The sequence below is a fragment of the Anoplophora glabripennis genome, unplaced genomic scaffold (assembly GCF_000390285.2).
Source record: "Anoplophora glabripennis isolate ALB-LARVAE unplaced genomic scaffold, Agla_2.0 scaffold851, whole genome shotgun sequence".
Classification (NCBI taxonomy): domain Eukaryota; kingdom Metazoa; phylum Arthropoda; class Insecta; order Coleoptera; family Cerambycidae; genus Anoplophora; species Anoplophora glabripennis.
The window spans coordinates 109,304-130,197 of NW_019421969.1; the positions used below are offsets into that span (position 1 = coordinate 109,304).

At 37.8% G+C, this 20,894-nt stretch overlaps 1 protein-coding gene across 1 annotated transcript; it reads left to right on the forward strand.

Moving 5' to 3' along the window:
• Window positions 1-17,153: 17,153 nt before the first annotated feature.
• LOC111692984 lies at window positions 17,154-18,101 on the forward strand. The gene is made up of 2 exons (XM_023457124.1): window positions 17,154-17,351; window positions 17,457-18,101. The coding sequence occupies exons 1-2, from the start codon at window positions 17,154-17,156 to the stop codon at window positions 18,099-18,101; spliced, it is 843 nt and encodes a 280-aa protein (XP_023312892.1).
• Window positions 18,102-20,894: the final 2,793 nt, after the last annotated feature.

A 20,894-nucleotide genomic window follows, 5' to 3' on the forward strand; every position in this document is an offset into this window, starting at 1 on the left:
TTCCGGGCGTAATAGAAGAAATACATAATGATAGAGCCTTCATAAGTGCTATGACTCCCAGCGGAATTAACTGGAAATGGCCCCTCAAAAAAGATATAATTTGGTACAAATTTGACGACATATGTGAAAAAATTGAAGAGCCAGTGCTATTAAATAAAAACAAAAGAGGTATTTTTACAATTCCCGAAATGGCAAAATTTATGAATTTTAATTTTTCTTTTTAATGTTAAGTACTCCGTGTCGCAATTAGGTGGAACTAATGTCTGAATTACAGACTGTGTCTACTTTATGTACTTTAGGGTGTCACTTTTATATATCTTTGATGATGCCTATGTCTGAATTAGGTTCATAGAATATAACGTGATATTTTATTTTTTTAACAAATACCTTAGCATAGTAACGATATTTTATGTATAAAAATTACCAAAATAAAGGTTGTTCAAATCATTTTTGTTTTACTGTGATAGGGAATTAGACTATATTTGAAAAATATACAAGTAAAAATGTCTCTTAAGATATCCGAATTTGGTACTTACATTTACCTTATACAGATATTTTATAAGCTGTACTAATTGCTATTATTCCCTTATTTTCAGAGAATTTGTCTCCAAATATAGATGCTACAAATGAAGTTGAAACAGTAGAAATCATACAGGAAGAAATACCCAGTCATAGCAATGTAGAGCTTACAGCAGTTTATGATTTAAATCCTTCATCCTTAGAATTTATGCAAACTGTGAACCACACACTTGATTCTGCTACACCTTCGTTGGCTTCAAAAATATAAAACCAAGAACTTCACCTCAAGAAACTTGAAAAGAACACCAGCAAAAAAAAGAAAAATTGAAAATATGGAAATACTTACAAAGCGGATAGTAGATAGAAAAAACCTAAAAAATAGATTAAATGTAGATGTTCAAGAAAAAAAAGAGAAAATAATTGAAGTAGAAAAAAACATAAAAGAAAAACAACTGGAATTTGCAAATATTGACATACAGATAAAAGAAAAAGAGTTGGAATTCAAAATTCAAGAACTAAAACATAACAAGAAGCTACAAGAAATTGATTTGGAAATTAAAAATAAAGAGTTAGATATAGTAAGTTGGGAACACACTTTAAAATCTATAGAATACAATTCACGTTTAGAAAGTGTGAATATGGAAAACTTAAATGAATAATAGTTAACTTTATGAAATAAATCTGTTCACAAGTATTTTTAATAAATATATTTACATTTGGTAGGATCTATTTTTTCTTAAGAAAATAACATATACTGAAGTTAGTTATAAATTGCAGAATATTTAACTTTAAGTACATTTTTTTCTTCTTTACAATTACAATGTAAAATATTATACAAGGGCTAACATAAATTTGGACACATTTTTGATAAAGAATGACATTTTCGATTTGTATTTTTGGATGTTGAAAAATTTAATTTATCTGGCATAAAAATAAGTTTTTTGTTTTGAAAGATAAACTATTTAAAAAAATGAACAATAATTTCTCATAATGTGCTAACTTTAGCAATAACTAATAACATTAACTTCATTTATATGCTTTTTATTATAGGAAAAATAATTTTTTAAACAAGCTGCAACCTAAAAATTGATTATATGTAGACATTTTATCAATGTTACAACTACAGAAAAAATAAGACATAAAAAAAAGTTTATTTGTATTATGAAAAATATAAATTGAATGATGTACTTAAATACAGACATGTGCATGGTGTTTCGTAAGTACGGTTAGTAACTGCAGAGTTTAATTCCTTACGATATTTTATATAATCGTCAAAAAAACTAAATATTTGTTTCAAATAAATCTTGAATGATCTGTGCTACATTCTCAAAATTTTCAGTTAGTAAATTATCTAAACATTTTGAAAACTGATCAAGATTTATTTCAAGAATTTAATTTTTTGTTTCTTCAACACTTCGTATCTTGGTAAATAAAAGTTTCCAGATATATTCTTATATAAACGTTTTTATTAAAATATCCCAAGGAATTAAGTCTTGTAGTTACAGACCGTAGGTACTTCTGAAACAACCTATAGGTATAAAAAAAGTCAGTCACTGGAGACTATTACTAAAATAGCCACTAATATGGTAAAACTTAATTAAAATTCCCTAAACAAATTTATAACGGCTCTTCTGACGACATTGTCTCCTTCATTTCTACCTTCAAAAATATCATCGATATCTGCCTGTGCATCAACAACTGGAAGATCCAAATCATCAATATAATTTTGAAATATTGCTATATTGTGAAGTACAGCATTTGCGATTATGAATAATAGAATAAGATCAAGATTAGTACGAAGTCCCAATGATAAACACGCAAATCTTCGTTTCCATACACCAAATGTGTGTTCAATACAGTTTCTTATGGTAATGGGAGCATTATTATATCTTTGTTCTTGCAGTGTCAATGGATTTAAAAGAGGTGTTAATAAATATGGTCTGCAGAGATAAGCGCTATCTTCCAGTAGGTAACAATTTTGAAATTCTCCGTCATCCAACTGCGCTCTAATTAGTGCAGCATTAAACACTGTAGTCATGGGTAGAGCCAGGCCAGCGTGCATCTATATTCCTTATACATAAATTTGCATCACATACAGCTTGCACATTAATAGAAAAGAAACCCTTTCTCTTCCTAAAAGTTTCTGCATTATCGCCACCCGGTGACTGAATTGGAATGTGACTACCATCAATACATCCTATTACAATAGGAAATTGTCTTATATCATAAAACTTGGATTTGACATCTCTAATTTCCTGAGCTGTAGTTGACATTCTTATAAATTCTGGTGCATGGCTAGCTATTTCATAGGTTACTTTTCGCAAAACTCTACACACTGTAGATTTTTATAATAAAACTTTTAATTTGTTTTACCTGTTGCATAGAATCTTAATAATATCAACACTTGCTCAGCAGCAGTTAGCGAATGATTTCTGTGAGTAATAAGACTGATATCTTCTCTAATTAATTCCAGAATATGGTTAAACGTATCCTTAGTAAATCGAAACCGTTCTCCTCATCATACTGTTCCAAAGCATTTGTCCTAACATGAAAATTGCGATGAACTTCTACATTATTCAGAATTTCAAATAATTCATCTGAAGAATCTGAAGAACTTGAATAATTCGTCCTACAACCGCAAAATAGTAGTGTTTTTTTTTTTTCATGTTAAACCTAACACAGTTATTTCTATCCACGGTATAGAACTAGAACACAAGAAAATCACAAATCTAAACACAGAGAGAGATATATAGGTATATGTATATTGTTAATATTTTTGATATATTTTTCTCTTTTCATAATTTAATTCTTCTAAACGGGGTAAAACTCTGCAATTTCAAATGAATAAACATTGAAACAGCATGTGCCAGATAATTTATTGAATAGATAACTTTTATCTCATGTTTCAGAAACTAATTTGGCAATTTATCCGTTCATTTAGTATCGCCTGCCACATATCTGGCATTTCAGAAACCGGCCCTATATAAAGGGTAGAAGGTATAATATCCGGATGGAAAACAAGATTAGTACATTTCCCACATGGAGGAAAGGTAATCTTTCTCAGGTTAGATTCCGAAACTCAATAAGTAATCATTTTGATCCGATTGAAAGCACTATAGACGTTGGATTATTTATGAGATTACTAAAAAATCGCAAGTAGAAGCTATGCCGAGGATTAGAGCTTGCCCTCAGGAACATAAAGTATACTGGTTAGATAGTGGTTTTCTCCAACTGAAACGACCTAAATACACTCTGAGAGGCACAACACTGCAGCCTAATACGGCTGCGCGAAGTATCTAGGCGTCACCGTCGATAGGCACTTGACATTTGGAAATCGTATACGGGAGTCGTTTAACAAGGCGGAAAGAACTATGGCTGCCCTAGCAAGGATAATGCCCATTATAGGGGGGGGCTTCGTTTATTAAGAGAAAGGTGCTGTCAAATGTCGTCAATTCGCGCCGCGCCATTATTCCATGGCTAGAAATTTGCCTCAATGATTTGGGATCGAGGGGGATTATCCCTCTTTATCCTGCCTCATCTCGTGTAGGCCTGGACAGCAAATGCGGCCGGTGTAGGCGCTTTGTGGGATCTCCTTTTGTCCTGGCTGGGCCCTTTCTTCTGGCGCTCTTCTTGCTTCGCCGGCTCGTCTGTGTAAACCCCGGGGGGTGGTGTCATGTTTATGTGTGGTATGGTTGGGTAGGGTAGTGCGGCTATGCAGCCTGGGATGCGCTTTGCTAAGGTGGCCCTTAGGCTAGCGCGGGAGGGGAGGGGTAAGGAGGGTATGTCGTCAATTCGATACTTTTGTATGCGGCTCCCGTCTGGTCGGTCGGGCTGAATATTCAGAGGCAAAAAAATAGGATAATGTCCGTACAAAGGAAGGCGGCTATGAAAGTGGCGATGGCTTATACGAGTAGAACCATTTCCACAGACGCTGTAATGGTTATAGTTGGGTAGATTCCTGTCCACCTTTCAGCACAGGAAAGAAACTGAATTTTAGAGGAGGCAGGAAACCGGGAGGCTAGGAAAAAGTTAGAGGATCGTAACTTTCCGCAAATGGCAGGAAGAGTTCGATACTAGTCCTAAGGGCAGATGGACGAGGAGATTGATCCAGGACGTTAAAGGCTGGACTGATAGAAAACACGGAGACATTATCTACTACATCACTCAATTTCTGCTGGCCACGTTAGTTTTGCATATTAATCTGAAGCGTATCAAGAAATCTGAGAGCGACGTCTGCATTTATTGCGGTGAAGCAGATTCTGCCGAACATACTGTTTTCTCATGTCCGCGGACCAGTCAAGCAAGGATCGAAATGGAACTAAGAATCGGAAGAACTCCCACGGTCGAAAATCTGATCGGAATAGCATTAAAAAACGAGAAATCTTGGAGACATACTATGATGGTTATTCATCGAATAATCGAAACGAAGGAGAAAGATATGAGAGCAGCTCAAACGAACCCATAAAGATAGTCCTTATAAAAGTATGATCGGTTAAGAGGGTGAGGTCATTTTAATTTTGTTTTATATTATTGTAGATTTTACCACTGGGTAAAAGAACGGAAACTGTCAGTTCCCGATCCGGATCTGAGGAGGGAGGAGGAAAAAAAAAGATTGGGTTAGGTTAGGTAGGGTTTAAATGAGAACCAGTATGGTTTCAGGGCGGGCAGGTCCACACTTGGGGCGATCGACAAGATGCAAGGTACACGTATTTCAGTGGCGTCTTTTAGTGAGGTGTTTTCTCGCGGAAATAGTGAGCAGAAATAAACGGACACGTTTGGAAAGTCTGCTGGAGATCGCTTTACAACTGTGTGTAGAAAGGCTTTAGAATCGGGCGAGCCATTCGGTAGTTATTCGTGCTCGGAGTTCTCCACGTGGGAGCCACGTGGTGAACTTAACCTGTGCGATACCGGAAGGCAGCCATTTTGTGTAGTGTGCGGGAGTTTGGACGGGCAGGGCCGCCAACTAGTGATGTCAATATTGTAATTATTCGTTACTTTTTATCCGTTACTTGAATAAGTAACGAATACTGAGTATTCGATGAGAAAAGTATTCGATACTGATACTTTTTAAGCTTCAATACATGTAATCACGATAATCGGTAATACTCGGACTCGGTTCGGAATATCTACTGAACGCGTGGATTTCAGATTTGGCTCATAGATATAATATTTTGTATCGGGTATCGGGTCTCGGAATATTTATCATGTACGTTCGACGATTATCGCAAAGAAAAAGTAGTCGAGTATGCGTAGTCGTCAACCTATAGGATTGTTACTTGAGATGAAATACCTTTTTGTTGACATTTAATTAAACAGCTGTAAAATATATTTAATCAGTAATTAATCAATGTAATTATTTAATTCGTAGTTTGCTGCAGTATAGTAGATACATATGCACCTGAAGAACGTAAATAATATATAAACATACAAAACTTAAATTATTTATATATTTATTAACATTTAAATAAATAATTATTTTCTAAATTTATTTATTTTAAACACAAAAAAATATATATCCTACTCTTGTCTTATAGAAATTAGTCTTATAAATGCCTAACACCTCTTTCACACGGGCGTTGTTTTACCGGTCGGTAGCCGACCGTCAGACCTTACAGCGACGTTTCTGTGTGTAAAGCTCTGTTTAACTATGTGTAATTTAAATTTTTAGTCGTTGTTTTGCCGATCGTTTTAAATACCGATCGGCAAAATAACGTCCGTGTGAAAGAGGCGTAACGAAAAACTAAATATCCAAAATAACAGAACAGAAACTATTTACTGTTTTGTGCGAATGCCTACTGCTACAAAGTTTTATGAATAAACAAAAAATCGTTGCAGTTTAGAAAAATTATTTTGTTTACATACTTGGATTTTAATAATCTCTATTATTGCGCCGTTCTGTATTATTAGACGTGCCTTAGAGAATATACGTTCACTTGGAACAGATGTAGCCACGATGGATAAAAGTTTATTTGCTAATATTGACAATTATTTGTCAAGTATTTCGAGCGTGTGGTTGACTATTGCGGAAAGTCGGCGTAGAAAAAAAGCCGCATATCGTGCCGGCCGGACTATACATGTAACTGTACTCAGTAACGAATACAAAGTAACTAGTACTCAAGATAAAAGTAACGAATACTCTGAGTACTAAAAAGTAACTGCATTTGACATCACTACCGCCAACTAAAGAAAGCGCGCGCTAATTCGTGCGTGGGTGTCAGGCGTGTACGCGCGAGTGACGGGCGTGTACGCACGGTAGTGCTCTGACAAGTGAGCGATGAAGGAGTGCTGCTCGGGCGTCTGAGGGGGAGGCGAGATCACAATGTGGGAGAACATTAGGCGCGTTTAGCGAACACAACTGCTGAAAATTAGCACTCAACCTGTTTAGTGTTGATTACTTGCAACAGTTGTGGATTCGCTAAACGCAAATTTCTCTCAACTCTGTTGTCAAAAGTTCATTATATTAGGTGTTATGTATTATGTATGTACGCTAATAATAATAATATTAATAATTTTATTTCGACCTCCAGTCCTCAATATCACTTGATATTTACTATGTAGTACACCCCTGGTGCTACTGCGCGCACAATGTTTAAAGAAGTGAAACTCCCCTGCTCATTCGCCTTCTTGTGCTTCTGGGGTGCGCACGTAATACTGCGGTTGCCGTAAGTAAAAACTAATATATAATATTCCAGGTTTAATATTTTAGCATGGGCAAAAGGAGCAAAAGAAAGCGACGGGACAGATCGCCGGCTAGCAGCGACGAGGAAATATCGAAGAAGGCACTATTAAAACGATTGGACCGTTTAGAAAGAAAATTGTGCGAACAAAGAAAAGCACGCCGTTCTCGTTCACCTACAGGGTCTGAGGCGAAACGACCATCAAGGTCCAGGGAGAGTTCGCACGGACACGATTTTAGTGACAACGATGACAGGCTACAGAGAGTCTGCGTCGTTCGTTCACGACGTTGATATCAACGTTCTGCATTCGGCGGACGAGTTTCAGGAATGCGGGGACCGAGACACGAGAAGTACGGACCCGCCACAAAACCACGAAGCAGACAGGGAAATATCCCCAGACATTCTCATAATAAATAATGATGTTGAGTTAGAAGAGGCTGATTTATAGATTTTAGGAGCCGAACCACAGAAAACGGATAGTTCTAGGTTTAACGTACATTCAGCGCTAAGTAGAAGGTGGAACAATATTTTACGTACAGGTATGTCACCAGAAGACAAACAAAAATTAGAAAGTCAGTATGTAACTCCATCTAACCTAGAGTTGAACCCGCCAGAGGTCAACCAGGAGATATTCGCCGTTTTAACACCTATCCATAAAAAGAGGGACGCATGTTACGCAGACTTTCAGTCAAAAATAGGCCAAGGCCTAGCCGCCCTGAGTAGAAGTTTGAACATACTACTCGAAAATAAGGAAAACATTCCTAAAAATGAAAAAGAGAACATAATTAGCCCTCTTTGGGACACGGGCCGTATATTTGCAGATTTGTTTTCCGAAGTCACTCGTACAAGGCGTACATTGTTGATGTCAATGCTAAATAAATCGGTCAAAGACGTAGCAGAAAAAACAGAGCCAGGCAAGTTTTTGTTTGGAGATGACTTCGGAGAAAAAATAAAAACGGCAAAAATGTTAGAAAAGGTAGGAAAAGACTTATTGCCAACCCAAAGCTTGCCTCAAAAACAGTTAGAAATAACATAGAGGCAGGAAACAAATACCGCCCGACCAGATTAAGGAGGGAGTCGAGTCATATAAGGGGCAAACCTCTCAATTCTCTCACCGCTCCAGGAGCGAGATCAGGAGGAAGAAGACAGGTAGGTCACGCAGGTAGAATTCAGTATTTTAAAAGTAAGTGGGAAAGAATAACCTCAAATCCATTTGTTTTATCATGGGTGGAAGGTTATCGCATCCCTTTTGTAGAGACACCAACACAGAGGCGCCACCTAGAGTGTAAAAAATATTCCCATAAAGAACATTCTACGATAGGTGCTGCCATAAATAAACGCTTAGGGTAGGGGCTGTAAATAAGTGCGAACCGCACGCAGAACAGTTTCTGTCGAGTATTTTTTTGGCCGACAAGCCTAACGGGAAAAAGAGATTTATTTTAAATCTCAAAAATCTTAATAATTTCGTAAAGAATTACAAGCGATCTTTTTCAGACTCAAATGTTTCACCAAAAATTTGAGTAATTGCAATGTGTTGATAAGGACTGATAACACTACGGCCTTATCATACATAAACAAAATGGGTGGCATTCAGCATCCGCATTTAAATAATCTTACGAAACTGATCTGGAAATGGTGCGAAGAGAGAGAATTATTTCTTTTTGCATCATACATTAATTCAAAAGACAATTGGCAAGCGGACCGGGAGTCACGCAAATTGTCTGCGGAAACTGAATGGTCTCTATCATCAGCAGCATTTTCAAAAGTTACAAATACTTTTGGTAAGGTAAAGATAAACCTTTTCGCTTCAAATATTAACAACAAATGCGAAAAATATGTATCGTGGTTTCGAGATCCGGGTTCAATTCAATCTTGGTACCCCTTTTTATAAGTTTACGAGTAGGAGATTCTCTAATACTAGGCCCTCATTATAATCTGCTTGTATCTCCTTGCAGAAAGGAACACCCACTTTACAAGGAACTTACCCTGGAAGTAGCACTTTTATCAGGGAAGCCTTCCAAATGAAAGGTTACCCAGTTTGTGCTATCGATACTGCTATACAGTCTATCACACAGTCAACTTTAAAGCAGTACAATTCAACGTACAAGCTTTGGTGGACCTTTTGCCAAGAAACGAGAACACCAATCTATATTACTGGAGCTGAGAGTTTGATCAAGTTTCTGCATTCACTCGTAGGAACTCAAACTATCAAATATGGTACGTTCAATTCCCATAGATCAGCGTTATCGCTGATCTTACCAGACGGAGTAGGAGAGGACTTAAAAGTAAAAAGGTATTTGAAAGCAATTGCCAACGTTAGACCTTCTAAACCAAGGTACAATCATGCATGGGACACCAAACCACTTCTAGATTACCTGGAAAAGTTATATCCATATGAGGATATATCACTTATACTTATTTCTATAAAATTGGCAACCTTATTAGTTCTAATAACCGGACATCGTATCCAAACAATTTCGTCAATAAAAATTAATAATATAGTCGAATCACAATCAGGATTCGAAGTTTTCATATCCGACAGAATAAAGACTTCTGGAGTTAATATATGTCAACCATGCCTTCAAATTCCGTTCTACTACGACAATCCGTTTCTTTGTGTGGCAAAGTTATTAAAAAGATATATCGAAGTTACTGAATGTCTTCGTAACACAGCGCAAGAATATCTATTTCTTATTACTCGACCACCGTATGGAAGAGCCTCTAAACAAACAATAAGTAACTGGGTTAAGAGGGCCTTATCAGCAGCCGGTATTGATGAACATTTCAAACCACACTCTACGCGTCACGCCTCAACTTCAAAAGCTTTCAGTCGGGGGATCTCAGTAGATGTCATACGTCAAACAGCAGTTTGGACTAAAAATTCGTCCACATTTGCAAAGTTCTACCAGAGACCTATCGTAGATAGCACAGTTTTCGCTGAAGCAATATTGCAGAAATAAATTTGCATTGTGAAAACATTTTTGATTTTTAGTGTGTTTTGATTTATATAATATTAAAGTATGAATAAACTTGTACGTTATTTTTTCAACTTATATTACAGAAATTTGCAACTCCAAGTTCTTTAAACAACTACATAGTAAATATCAAGTGATATTAAGGACTGGAGGTCGAAATAAAATATATATTTTTTATACGACTGCCTTGCAAAAGGGGGTTTTGCGCACGGAAAACACGCTCTGAAAACGGTATTTTGCACATGGTTATGTCATCTTTGCACACACGTCTCCAGATTGTGATTTTGGTTTGATGTTGTCACCCAAATTATGCTATGTTTCAAGTTGGCTGAGTTTCATAGCAACCGTCACGGCTCCTTTATTTTGTTGATTAGATACTTCAAAAATTGTTGAATTCCCGAAGTTTGGGTGTGAAAATGTGTATTTCTGAAGAGATTTTACAGAAAGCAAGCGATATGTTCGGAACTGCTGCCCACAAAATCCAGAAGCAGGTATGAAGCTGAGTTAAGCCGATTTATGGACTAGCGACTAGCCAAAAATGTCCAAACTTTCTCAGAAAACGCAGTAATGGTGTATTTTGAAGAACTATCTAAGAAATATAAATCTTCGACGTTGTGGACGATTTTTTCGATGCTCAAGTCAACGTTAAGTGCCAATAACAACATAGATCTTGGAAGCTATAAAAAGTTGCAAGCGCTAATCAAACGAAAATCCGAAAACTACGTCCCAAAGAAGTCCCTAATTCTCACAGAAGATGATTTTTGCCGGTTTTTGACGAAAGCATCAGACGACAAATATTTACTTATCAAGGCGGTGGTGGCAGTTGGACTATCTGGGGCATGTCGAAGGGAGCAACTATGTTATCTTAAAATAGAAGACACTAAAGATTTCGGCAGTGCTTGCTGATTAAACTGAAGAATACAAAAACAAAGGTACCAAGGTGTTTTACAATTACAGGAAACCTTTACACTATCTTAAAAAAAGTACTGAGCTCTTCGTCCTCTTAATCTGAGAGAGGCAGGTTTTTTTAAACTATCAAAATGGAAAATGTTCAAGCCAAAACGTAGGCATCAACAAAATTGGAAACATGGCTAGGGAAATCGACAAGTTTTTGATGCTAGAGAATCCAGAAAGTTACACGGGACATTGTTTTCGGCGTTCATTGGCCACAATTTTAGTCAATTCTGGCTCAAATCTGCGTGCCCTCAAACGCCATGGAGGGTGGAAATCCAGTACAGTTGCCGAAGGCTACGTTGATGCCTGTTTGAGAAATAAAATGGAAGTTTCGAAAAAGATAGAGTCTTCAGTGTCTTCTGCTGCCACAGAACCAGAACAACGATCGTCTACTAGAATACAACAAGAAAACAACGACCGCACGCTGAAAAACTGCACTAAAAACACGGCACCAAAAATATTCTCTATTACTGAAAACAAGGTGCACAGTAACACTGCTTTTCCCAGCGTAACCTTGAAGGAATGTTCAAATGTTACCATAAATATTAAATATTAGTTTCTTTTGTTAATGCGTTAGCAATTTTCTTAATAAAAACGAGTTAAATTAAAAGTTGTATTTAATTTATTTTGTTAATGCGTTGGCAATTTTAGTAATAAAAACGATTTAAATTAAAATTTGATTTTTGTGGTCTCTGTTTGCAGTCGTATAAAAAGTATCGTAAAAAACTCGTTTGAAAACCTCTTTGCACACTCGCTCGACTTGTGGACCTCGCCTTCGGCTCGGTCCACCAATATGTCTCGCTCGTGTGCAAAGAGCCGTTTTCAAACCTTGTTGTTTAATATACTATTTTGAAAACATCTAGCTTTTCTTTATTTAACCTATTATTTTCTTCAACTGCCAATCTGATTTTCTTTAGTTCATCTAGTCTTTGTTCTTCTATTTGTAATTGTCGCTTCCGGTATATATCTAATTTTTTCTGCTTCTCTCTACTATTGGAGGCCTATTCCTTTGCACAGAAAGTGTAGTACCAGCTGCACTAAATAGCCAGTTATCGCTCCTTTGCAAGAGAGTGTTGCATTTTACACCACACTTTCTTATTCCACTGCTCAGTGTTAGTTGCACTAGTGCACTACAGCTAGCCCGAGCAGGAGTGAAATGCACTGGACATGCGCAGTCTGCGCTATGTAAAAGTCTTTGAGGTTACAAGTTAATAATATACCGGGTGATTCAGTTTGATATTAGCGGCCTCGTATCTCTTATTTTAACAAACTGCTATAACAAACCTTATATATTTTTAAATCGCCGCTCAAACTCTTATCAAATGACATTATTAGATCGTCTCCATGGTAACATATGTCAAAATTGCTGTAGTCAACTGTTTTTGTTCAAATGGCACACTATATATTTTTTTATAAAATCTGGAAGATATTTTTATTCTGCATTCAACTATATAAGGAAGTCTATATTTTTACTAGAAATATTGCTAGAAAAACAGCAAAAAAATATGAACCTTACATTCAGTAGCTTTATTCTAAAAAATGATAGCCAGCTGAGAAAACAACTGAATTTTGACGTTTCTAAATAACGATTTGTCAAAATAATTGACATTTTGTACCTACCTACCCACCTAGAACTAATTATAACATGAATACTTACAGTAACCAAGAAAAACTAGATATGATTTTAATTTATGGAGAGGGCCGAAAGAACACTAAAGCTGTCAGGTATTTATACCAACATCGTTTTCCGCAGAGACAACTTCCATTAGATAAAATTTTCGTAAAGTTAGCCAGGAATTTGTCGGTAGATGGAAGTTTTCAAAAGAGAAGAAGAGTTTTTAAACCCAGAAGGCCAAGAGATGAAAAACATTCGATAAAGATGTTAAATGGCCTGCTAGATCTTCGGATCTCACTCCTATAGATTTCTTTCTTTGGCCTTACCCAAATGATATTGACGATCTTAAAAATAGAATAAAGGTAGAATGTCGGAGATTAAATGAAGAAGCACTAGAATGTGTTTGTAGAGAGGGGGGTGATAAACAGAGCTATTGTGTGTTTGGAAGCAAATGGAGGTCATTTTGAATATTTGAAATAAGTATTGTTTTAAATTGTTATCTTATTATCGTATTAAAAATAAAGTATGTTACTTTAAAAAACATAGTAACTTGTTTTCGCAGCTGGCTATCATTTTTGCTGTTTTTCTAGCAATATTTCTAATGAAACTATAGACTTCCTTACATAGCTGAACGCAGAAAAATTATCTTTCAGAATTGATAAAAAAATATATAGTGTGCCATTTGAACAAAAACAGTTGACTATAGCAATTTTGACATATGTTACCATGGAGACGTTCTAATAATGTAATTTGATAGAGATTGAACGGCGATTTAAAAATATATAGGGTTTGTTATAGCTATTTCTTAAAATAAAAGAGATACAGGGCCGCGAATACCAAACTGAATCACCCGGTATTTACATAAATACCTATAAAACCGTTAATCACATACAACCACAACCAAAGAACTGCATACAAAGATGGACCGTATACTTTTCAAAATTTGTGACAAGTTGGTCAATTTAGAAGATGATGCTAAATTGGTTCATCTTTTAAGATATGGCAAGTTGATCAGTTCTGGATTTTGTAATGTATTAAACGTTTACTTGTAGATGATGAATTTACACTGGAATTATTTCAAAAATCATATATCGAAGGAAGACTGGCAGTATTTGGCATAGATACCGTTGATAATGGGGAATCGAACTACACGACACAGATGTGCCCACTATGAAACTGCTTCTTCAGTAATAGTTGATATTGGTAACTTTTCACCTATTAAAGTTAGATAATTATTTATTTAGATATATTTTTGAGATGATGAGATGAGAATGAAAATACTACAAATAGTGATTGTGCAGCTTTTGAGATGAGCTCTAATGTGGGTAAGGTTCTTTGTAATGTAAAATGTGCGGAATTTGATTTGGACGTTTTTCTTTTTTTACAGAAAACATCAAATGCAGTTGGGACTTTCAGTCAACCAAGTTATTGTTGGAAATCTACTGTGAAAATATTGGAAATGTTGGTAAATCACCAAAATTCAAAAGTAAAAAGAATTTGTGGAAAATAATAAGTGGAGAGATGTTAAACAAAGGATTAAAATTTACACCTATTCAGGTTGAAAATAGATACAAGGCTTTGGATAGGGGATTCAAAGACACTGTTCAAAACAATAAAAAGACGGGAAGAAGTAGAGCTAGTTGCAATTTTTAAAAGTATAAATATATATATTAGTGTGAATTATTTCGGATTAATCAAAAGAAGAAATCAGTATTCCCTGAATTTCTCTTAGATGCAGCTAGTGATGGGAAGTCTCCATCATCCGTTGCATCCAGTACAAGTACCAGCAATGAAAGTGATACGAATAAAGAAGAAAGAGGAGAAAACACAAAAAAATGTAAAAAGGCAAGAACAGTATTAGAAGAAATCCGCAAACTAAGAGAATTACGAGAAAATGAAATACTTTTAAAAGAAGAAAAAGAAGCCCAAAAGAATGAATTTAGAAAGAATATTTAGGAATTGGAAAAAGCCAAGGTTGATGCTTATAAAGAACGAAATCAAACGTGTACCAGGCAGGTGATAAGAATAAAAAGTAGGGAAAAATAAATGGCCTTTCTGAACATTGCAATCATTACTTTAAAATGTGATAAAACTGAACTGTATAACTATATTTTAGTCTGCAAATAAATAAGACTTTTAATATAATTTGTAGCTTTTTATTGCAAATCTTAGATACAAAATGATAATACAAAATTCACTACATTTTCCTTGGCATTTTTTAGGGAGTTCTATTGCAATTTGATTTCTTAAAGCCTTCCCCAATGCAGTATCCTGTAAAATATCTTCATTTCCACCATCAATATTTTCACACATATCATTTTTTACATAGGTAATTTCAATTTCGTCAGATTTTGACATGTTATGTAATATACAACAGGCTCTTATGAAATGGCATAATTTCTCCAATCCCTTTAATTTACAATAATACAGTTTTCTGAACCTTTGCTTTAGAATTCCAAAACTATTTTCAATGTCCACTCTGCACTGGCTTAATTTGTAATTAAAATTCTTCTCCGTTGCAGACAGATGTCCATTGTCTCGATACGGACTTAAGAGATATTGCGTACATGGATAGGCTGAGTCACCAAGAATATATTTACCTAAAATTAATACACATTCGGTTTGATATTTCTGAAACTGTACAATTCACTTATTTGTTTTGAAAAATTATTAACCAAAAATAATTATTAAATACATATTAAACATACGCACCAGTACACAGTAAATCAGGCAACTTTTTATAAATGGTTGAATTTTTAAATACTCGAGAATCTGAACTGAACTGAACCTGGATATCCTATAAAAACATCAATGAATTTTTTTTCTTCATTGCATAGGATCACTGAGGCGGTCGAAAGGAACCCACTGAAGGAAAAGGGAGATTTGGCGATATATTGGGGAGCCGAGGAGCATGATAGAGGTCTGAAGAAAAGTTTTGAGGATGGATATCCTGACTTCAAAGAGAGTGAGACAGAAGCGACTGGCGATAACTTTGACGATCAAATTCTGCTCGGAGGGGAGGTGGAAGAAGTCGGTGAGAACTATTTACAAAATAGGGCATAAGAAAGATGAGATGGTAAACCCTATAATGGACTTCTTAAGAGTTTGTATGAAATGGAGAGGAGAATTGGAGAATAATGTAACTCACATAATTGAAATGGCAGCTTCGAAGGGACTACAAATCTGGGAGGCTATTAGAAGTGATATTCTTTAAAATGGACGTTAGGATAAAGCTATATAAAAGGCTAAGCACGAGAAAAATGTACAAGTGGAGGGAAGGAAGAAAGGAGCATTTGTAATTAAGACTGGACAGAGGCAATATGCAGGTCTGCTCAAAGAGATAAAAGAAGGAATAAAAGATAAGGCGCCCAGTGAACTGGAAACGTTGAAGAAAACCAGGAAGGGTGATATCCTGTTGACCAATGGAGGTGCGGCAGGAGCAAGGAAGGTCAAGGAAACAATGAATCAAGTGACTGGGGCGGAGATAGTGATTGTAGGAGTAGGGACCAGAAAGATGCTAAATGTATACGACATGGATGAGACGGCGGACAAAGTAGAGATCGAGAATGCAATTGGTCAAGAGCTAGAATTATCAGAAAAAGTAGACATCAAGGTGCTGTCGTTGAGGCCCACGGCTAGAGGCAACCAGAATGCCACGGTGGCATTACCTGGGGACTACGAAGACAAGTTAATCAGAAGAGGCTGGTTAAGGATTGGATGGACCCGATGCAAGGTCAGACAAAGGTTGGAAGTTGCAAAGTGTTATAACTGCTGCGAGATGGGACATATGGCTAGGGATTGTAAAGGGCCTAACAGGAAAAATACCTGCATGAGATGTGGTGAAACTGGGCATAGGGTAAGGGAGTGTACTGGTGAGAAGGAAGAATAGTGTCATACGTGTAAGACAACGGGTCACAGAAGTGATTCGGAGAAGTGTCCTTATTTCCGTGATCTATTGGAGCAAGCTAGGCAGAGAAAACAAGGTGGGGGGACGGCGTCACATTCAAAGTGATTCAGATCGACTGGCGACGGGCGGCACAGGATCTATTAAGGCATGTGGCGCGGAAACGGAGGTGGACCTGCATANATTCGGTTTGATATTTCTGAAACTGTACAATTCACTTATTTGTTTTGAAAAATTATTAACCAAAAATAATTATTAAATACATATTAAACATACGCACCAGTACACAGTAAATCAGGCAACTTTTTATAAATGGTTGAATTTTTAAATACTCGAGAATCTGAACTGAACTGAACCTGGATATCCTATAAAAACATCAATGAATTTTTTTTCTTCATTGCATAGGATCACTGAGGCGGTCGAAAGGAACCCACTGAAGGAAAAGGGAGATTTGGCGATATATTGGGGAGCCGAGGAGCATGATAGAGGTCTGAAGAAAAGTTTTGAGGATGGATATCCTGACTTCAAAGAGAGTGAGACAGAAGCGACTGGCGATAACTTTGACGATCAAATTCTGCTCGGAGGGGAGGTGGAAGAAGTCGGTGAGAACTATTTACAAAATAGGGCATAAGAAAGATGAGATGGTAAACCCTATAATGGACTTCTTAAGAGTTTGTATGAAATGGAGAGGAGAATTGGAGAATAATGTAACTCACATAATTGAAATGGCAGCTTCGAAGGGACTACAAATCTGGGAGGCTATTAGAAGTGATATTCTTTAAAATGGACGTTAGGATAAAGCTATATAAAAGGCTAAGCACGAGAAAAATGTACAAGTGGAGGGAAGGAAGAAAGGAGCATTTGTAATTAAGACTGGACAGAGGCAATATGCAGGTCTGCTCAAAGAGATAAAAGAAGGAATAAAAGATAAGGCGCCCAGTGAACTGGAAACGTTGAAGAAAACCAGGAAGGGTGATATCCTGTTGACCAATGGAGGTGCGGCAGGAGCAAGGAAGGTCAAGGAAACAATGAATCAAGTGACTGGGGCGGAGATAGTGATTGTAGGAGTAGGGACCAGAAAGATGCTAAATGTATACGACATGGATGAGACGGCGGACAAAGTAGAGATCGAGAATGCAATTGGTCAAGAGCTAGAATTATCAGAAAAAGTAGACATCAAGGTGCTGTCGTTGAGGCCCACGGCTAGAGGCAACCAGAATGCCACGGTGGCATTACCTGGGGACTACGAAGACAAGTTAATCAGAAGAGGCTGGTTAAGGATTGGATGGACCCGATGCAAGGTCAGACAAAGGTTGGAAGTTGCAAAGTGTTATAACTGCTGCGAGATGGGACATATGGCTAGGGATTGTAAAGGGCCTAACAGGAAAAATACCTGCATGAGATGTGGTGAAACTGGGCATAGGGTAAGGGAGTGTACTGGTGAGAAGGAAGAATAGTGTCATACGTGTAAGACAACGGGTCACAGAAGTGATTCGGAGAAGTGTCCTTATTTCCGTGATCTATTGGAGCAAGCTAGGCAGAGAAAACAAGGTGGGGGGACGGCGTCACATTCAAAGTGATTCAGATCGACTGGCGACGGGCGGCACAGGATCTATTAAGGCATGTGGCGCGGAAACGGAGGTGGACCTGCATATTCTTGCAAAACCGAATAAAAGGATGACGATGAATAGAGGTGGTATGTGGACAAAGATTTGGACGTCTGCATAATCAGGGTTAAAGAAGGCCTCGAAATTACGAAGTGGGGTCAGGGGAAGGGGTTTGTTTGGGTGTATATCCCCAGGATTGGTTATGTATACGCCTGTTATATTTCTCCAAATACGGGGCTGAATGCGTTTGAAAGCTATGTATACGGGCTTAGCAGAGGGAAATAGTATATTGATTGCAGGAGATCTAAACGCCAAGTCCGCTATGTGGGGATCCTCCTATGAGGATAATAGGGGGAGGGTTTTGACGCAATTCATTATGGAACTAGAGTTGGTGGTGCAGAATAAGGGCAGTGAGCCTACCTTCGTGAGAGGTACTTCTGAGTCTATCATTGATGTTACGCTAGCGACAGCGGAGATGGCAAGGAGGGTGGAAGGTTGGAAGGTTCTTGATGATGAGACATTGAGTCTGCACGATTATATTACTTTAGAGGTTAGAGGGGAAATAGACGGGCTAGAGGGAAAATTGATCTTGCCCGAACAGAGATCGTGACGCTTAGCGAAGGCAATCACAGATATGAGATATGTATAAAGCGTTTGAAAGAGATCAAGAAGTCCTCGACACCATGGATAAATAGAAATGCTCAGGCACAGAAAGTTTATTGGTGGTCTTGTGAGTTTGCGGAGTTACGCTGCAAAATGACGGAAGTCAGAAGAAGGCTAACTAGAGAAAAACCAAAGAGTAGGAATGCTACTCAGATTGAGCAATTGGAAGGAGACTACAAAAAAGCTAAGAAGGACATTAAGATCAAAGTTATGAGTGAAAAAGAAAAATGCTGGAGGTAACTGATTGAGAGCGTAGAACATGATATCTGGGGAGATGGTTTCAAAATAGTTAGAAATTCTTTGGGCATTAAATACCCACGATTGGATAATACACTAGAAGACCAGGTCTTAATAGCAGAGGTCCTCTTCCCTAGAGCGGAGAGGGCGATGCAGACCCCGATTCCTTTGCCGGGGAGAACGGATCCGGTCACGGCGGAGAAAGTCCGAATGGCTGCCAGTAAATTGAAGAGCGGGAAGGCTGCAGGACCTGATGGAATCCCGGCGGAACTCATAAAACTGTTGGCAACTGAAAAATTAGAGTATACCAGCAGAATAATAGGGGATTTATATGAGGAAGATTGTTTTCCCGGAGCATGGAAGAAGGCTTAGCTAATCTTGTGTATGAAGCCTGGACGGCAAGGCGATAGCAGTTCGAATTTTAGACCGATATGTTTAATAGACGCTTTTGCTAAGCTGGTGGAGCACGTGGTGTTACAGAGACTGAAAACAGATTGGTATAGAGCTGGAGGCTTCAGTGAATGCCAGTTTGGGTTCAGAGCAGGCAGATTAAAGAAGCTTCTTGACATTATAAAGACAGCGGAAAGGAATTGGGAATGAAGCGCAGTTGTCCTTCTAGATGTTCAGAATGCCTTCAATACGGCTTCGTGGGATCTGATTATTTCAGCCCTAATTAGGAAAGGAGTTGATGGTCACCTGGTCAAGCTAGTGGCGTCTTATATAAGTGATCGCAGGGTCATAATAGACAACAAACAAGAAATGGAGATATATATGGGTGTTCCGCAGGGATCTACCTTGGCCCCACATTGTGGAACATCTTGTACGATGATTTACTGCGTACTGCGAGGGCGTGGAGTACCTCACAATGGAACAACTGTCCAAAGTCATACAAGACGGATACAAACAAACCACTATAAAAGTAAGATGCAAAGATGGAAAAGTTCCTTACTGGTGGAATAGTAATATTGCAGAACTGAGGAAAGAAGTAGTAAAAAAAAGAAGATTGCTCACGAGAGCTCGGGCGAGTAGGGTGACTAATCTAGAGGTAGTAACACGAAAAGTACAGGAATTTAACTGTGTGAAGGGGTTGAAAAGGGACATAAATAAAAGAAAAAGGGACTCGTGGCGGGCGTTGATCGAGGACATCGATAACAATCCTTTTGGGGACGGATACAAGATAGCGATAAGATCTATGAATGAATGACAACCAGTAATGGAGCTGTGCCCGGAAGATAAAAAGAAAGTAGTTGAAAAGCTGTTTCCGGTGGCAAACGAGATTGAATGGACGAAGGAAGATAACAGCAATGTGATACTTCACGGAAGAAGAAATGAACGCGGCCGCGCACAGGCTTAAAAAGAAGAAAGCTCCGGGAATGGATGGAATACCGGCAGAGGCAATCAAGGTCGCTGTGAAGAAAATAGGGCCACAGATATTGAACGTCCTGAACGAATTATTCATGGAGGGGGTGTTTCCCGATGAATGGAAGGTCGCCAAGCTTATTTTGATCCCGAAACCTAAAGCGGACTCACATGCAATACAGACCAATATGTTTGATTAACACCATGGGAAAACTGTACGAACAGCTGATCAATACGAGGTTAGTCAACGACCTGGAGGGAAGAAATCTACTGTCTGGTAGGCAGTACGGGTTTCGGAAGGGCCGTTCCACGGCGGAAGCTGTGGACGAAGTCTTACGTATTTCTGGAGAAGCAAACCGGGGACAGCCCAGAAAATGGTGTCTG

What these genes read in the sequence shown, in the direction of transcription:
- LOC111692984 (XM_023457124.1), top strand. Translation starts at nt 17,154, where the DNA reads ATGGATATCCTGACTTCAAAGAGAGTGAGACAGAAGCGACTGGCGATA. An exon ending in GAGGAGAATTGGAGAATAAT is followed by an intron (nt 17,352 to 17,456) that starts GTAACTCACATA and finishes GCTATATAAAAG; the next exon opens with GCTAAGCACGAGAAAAATGT.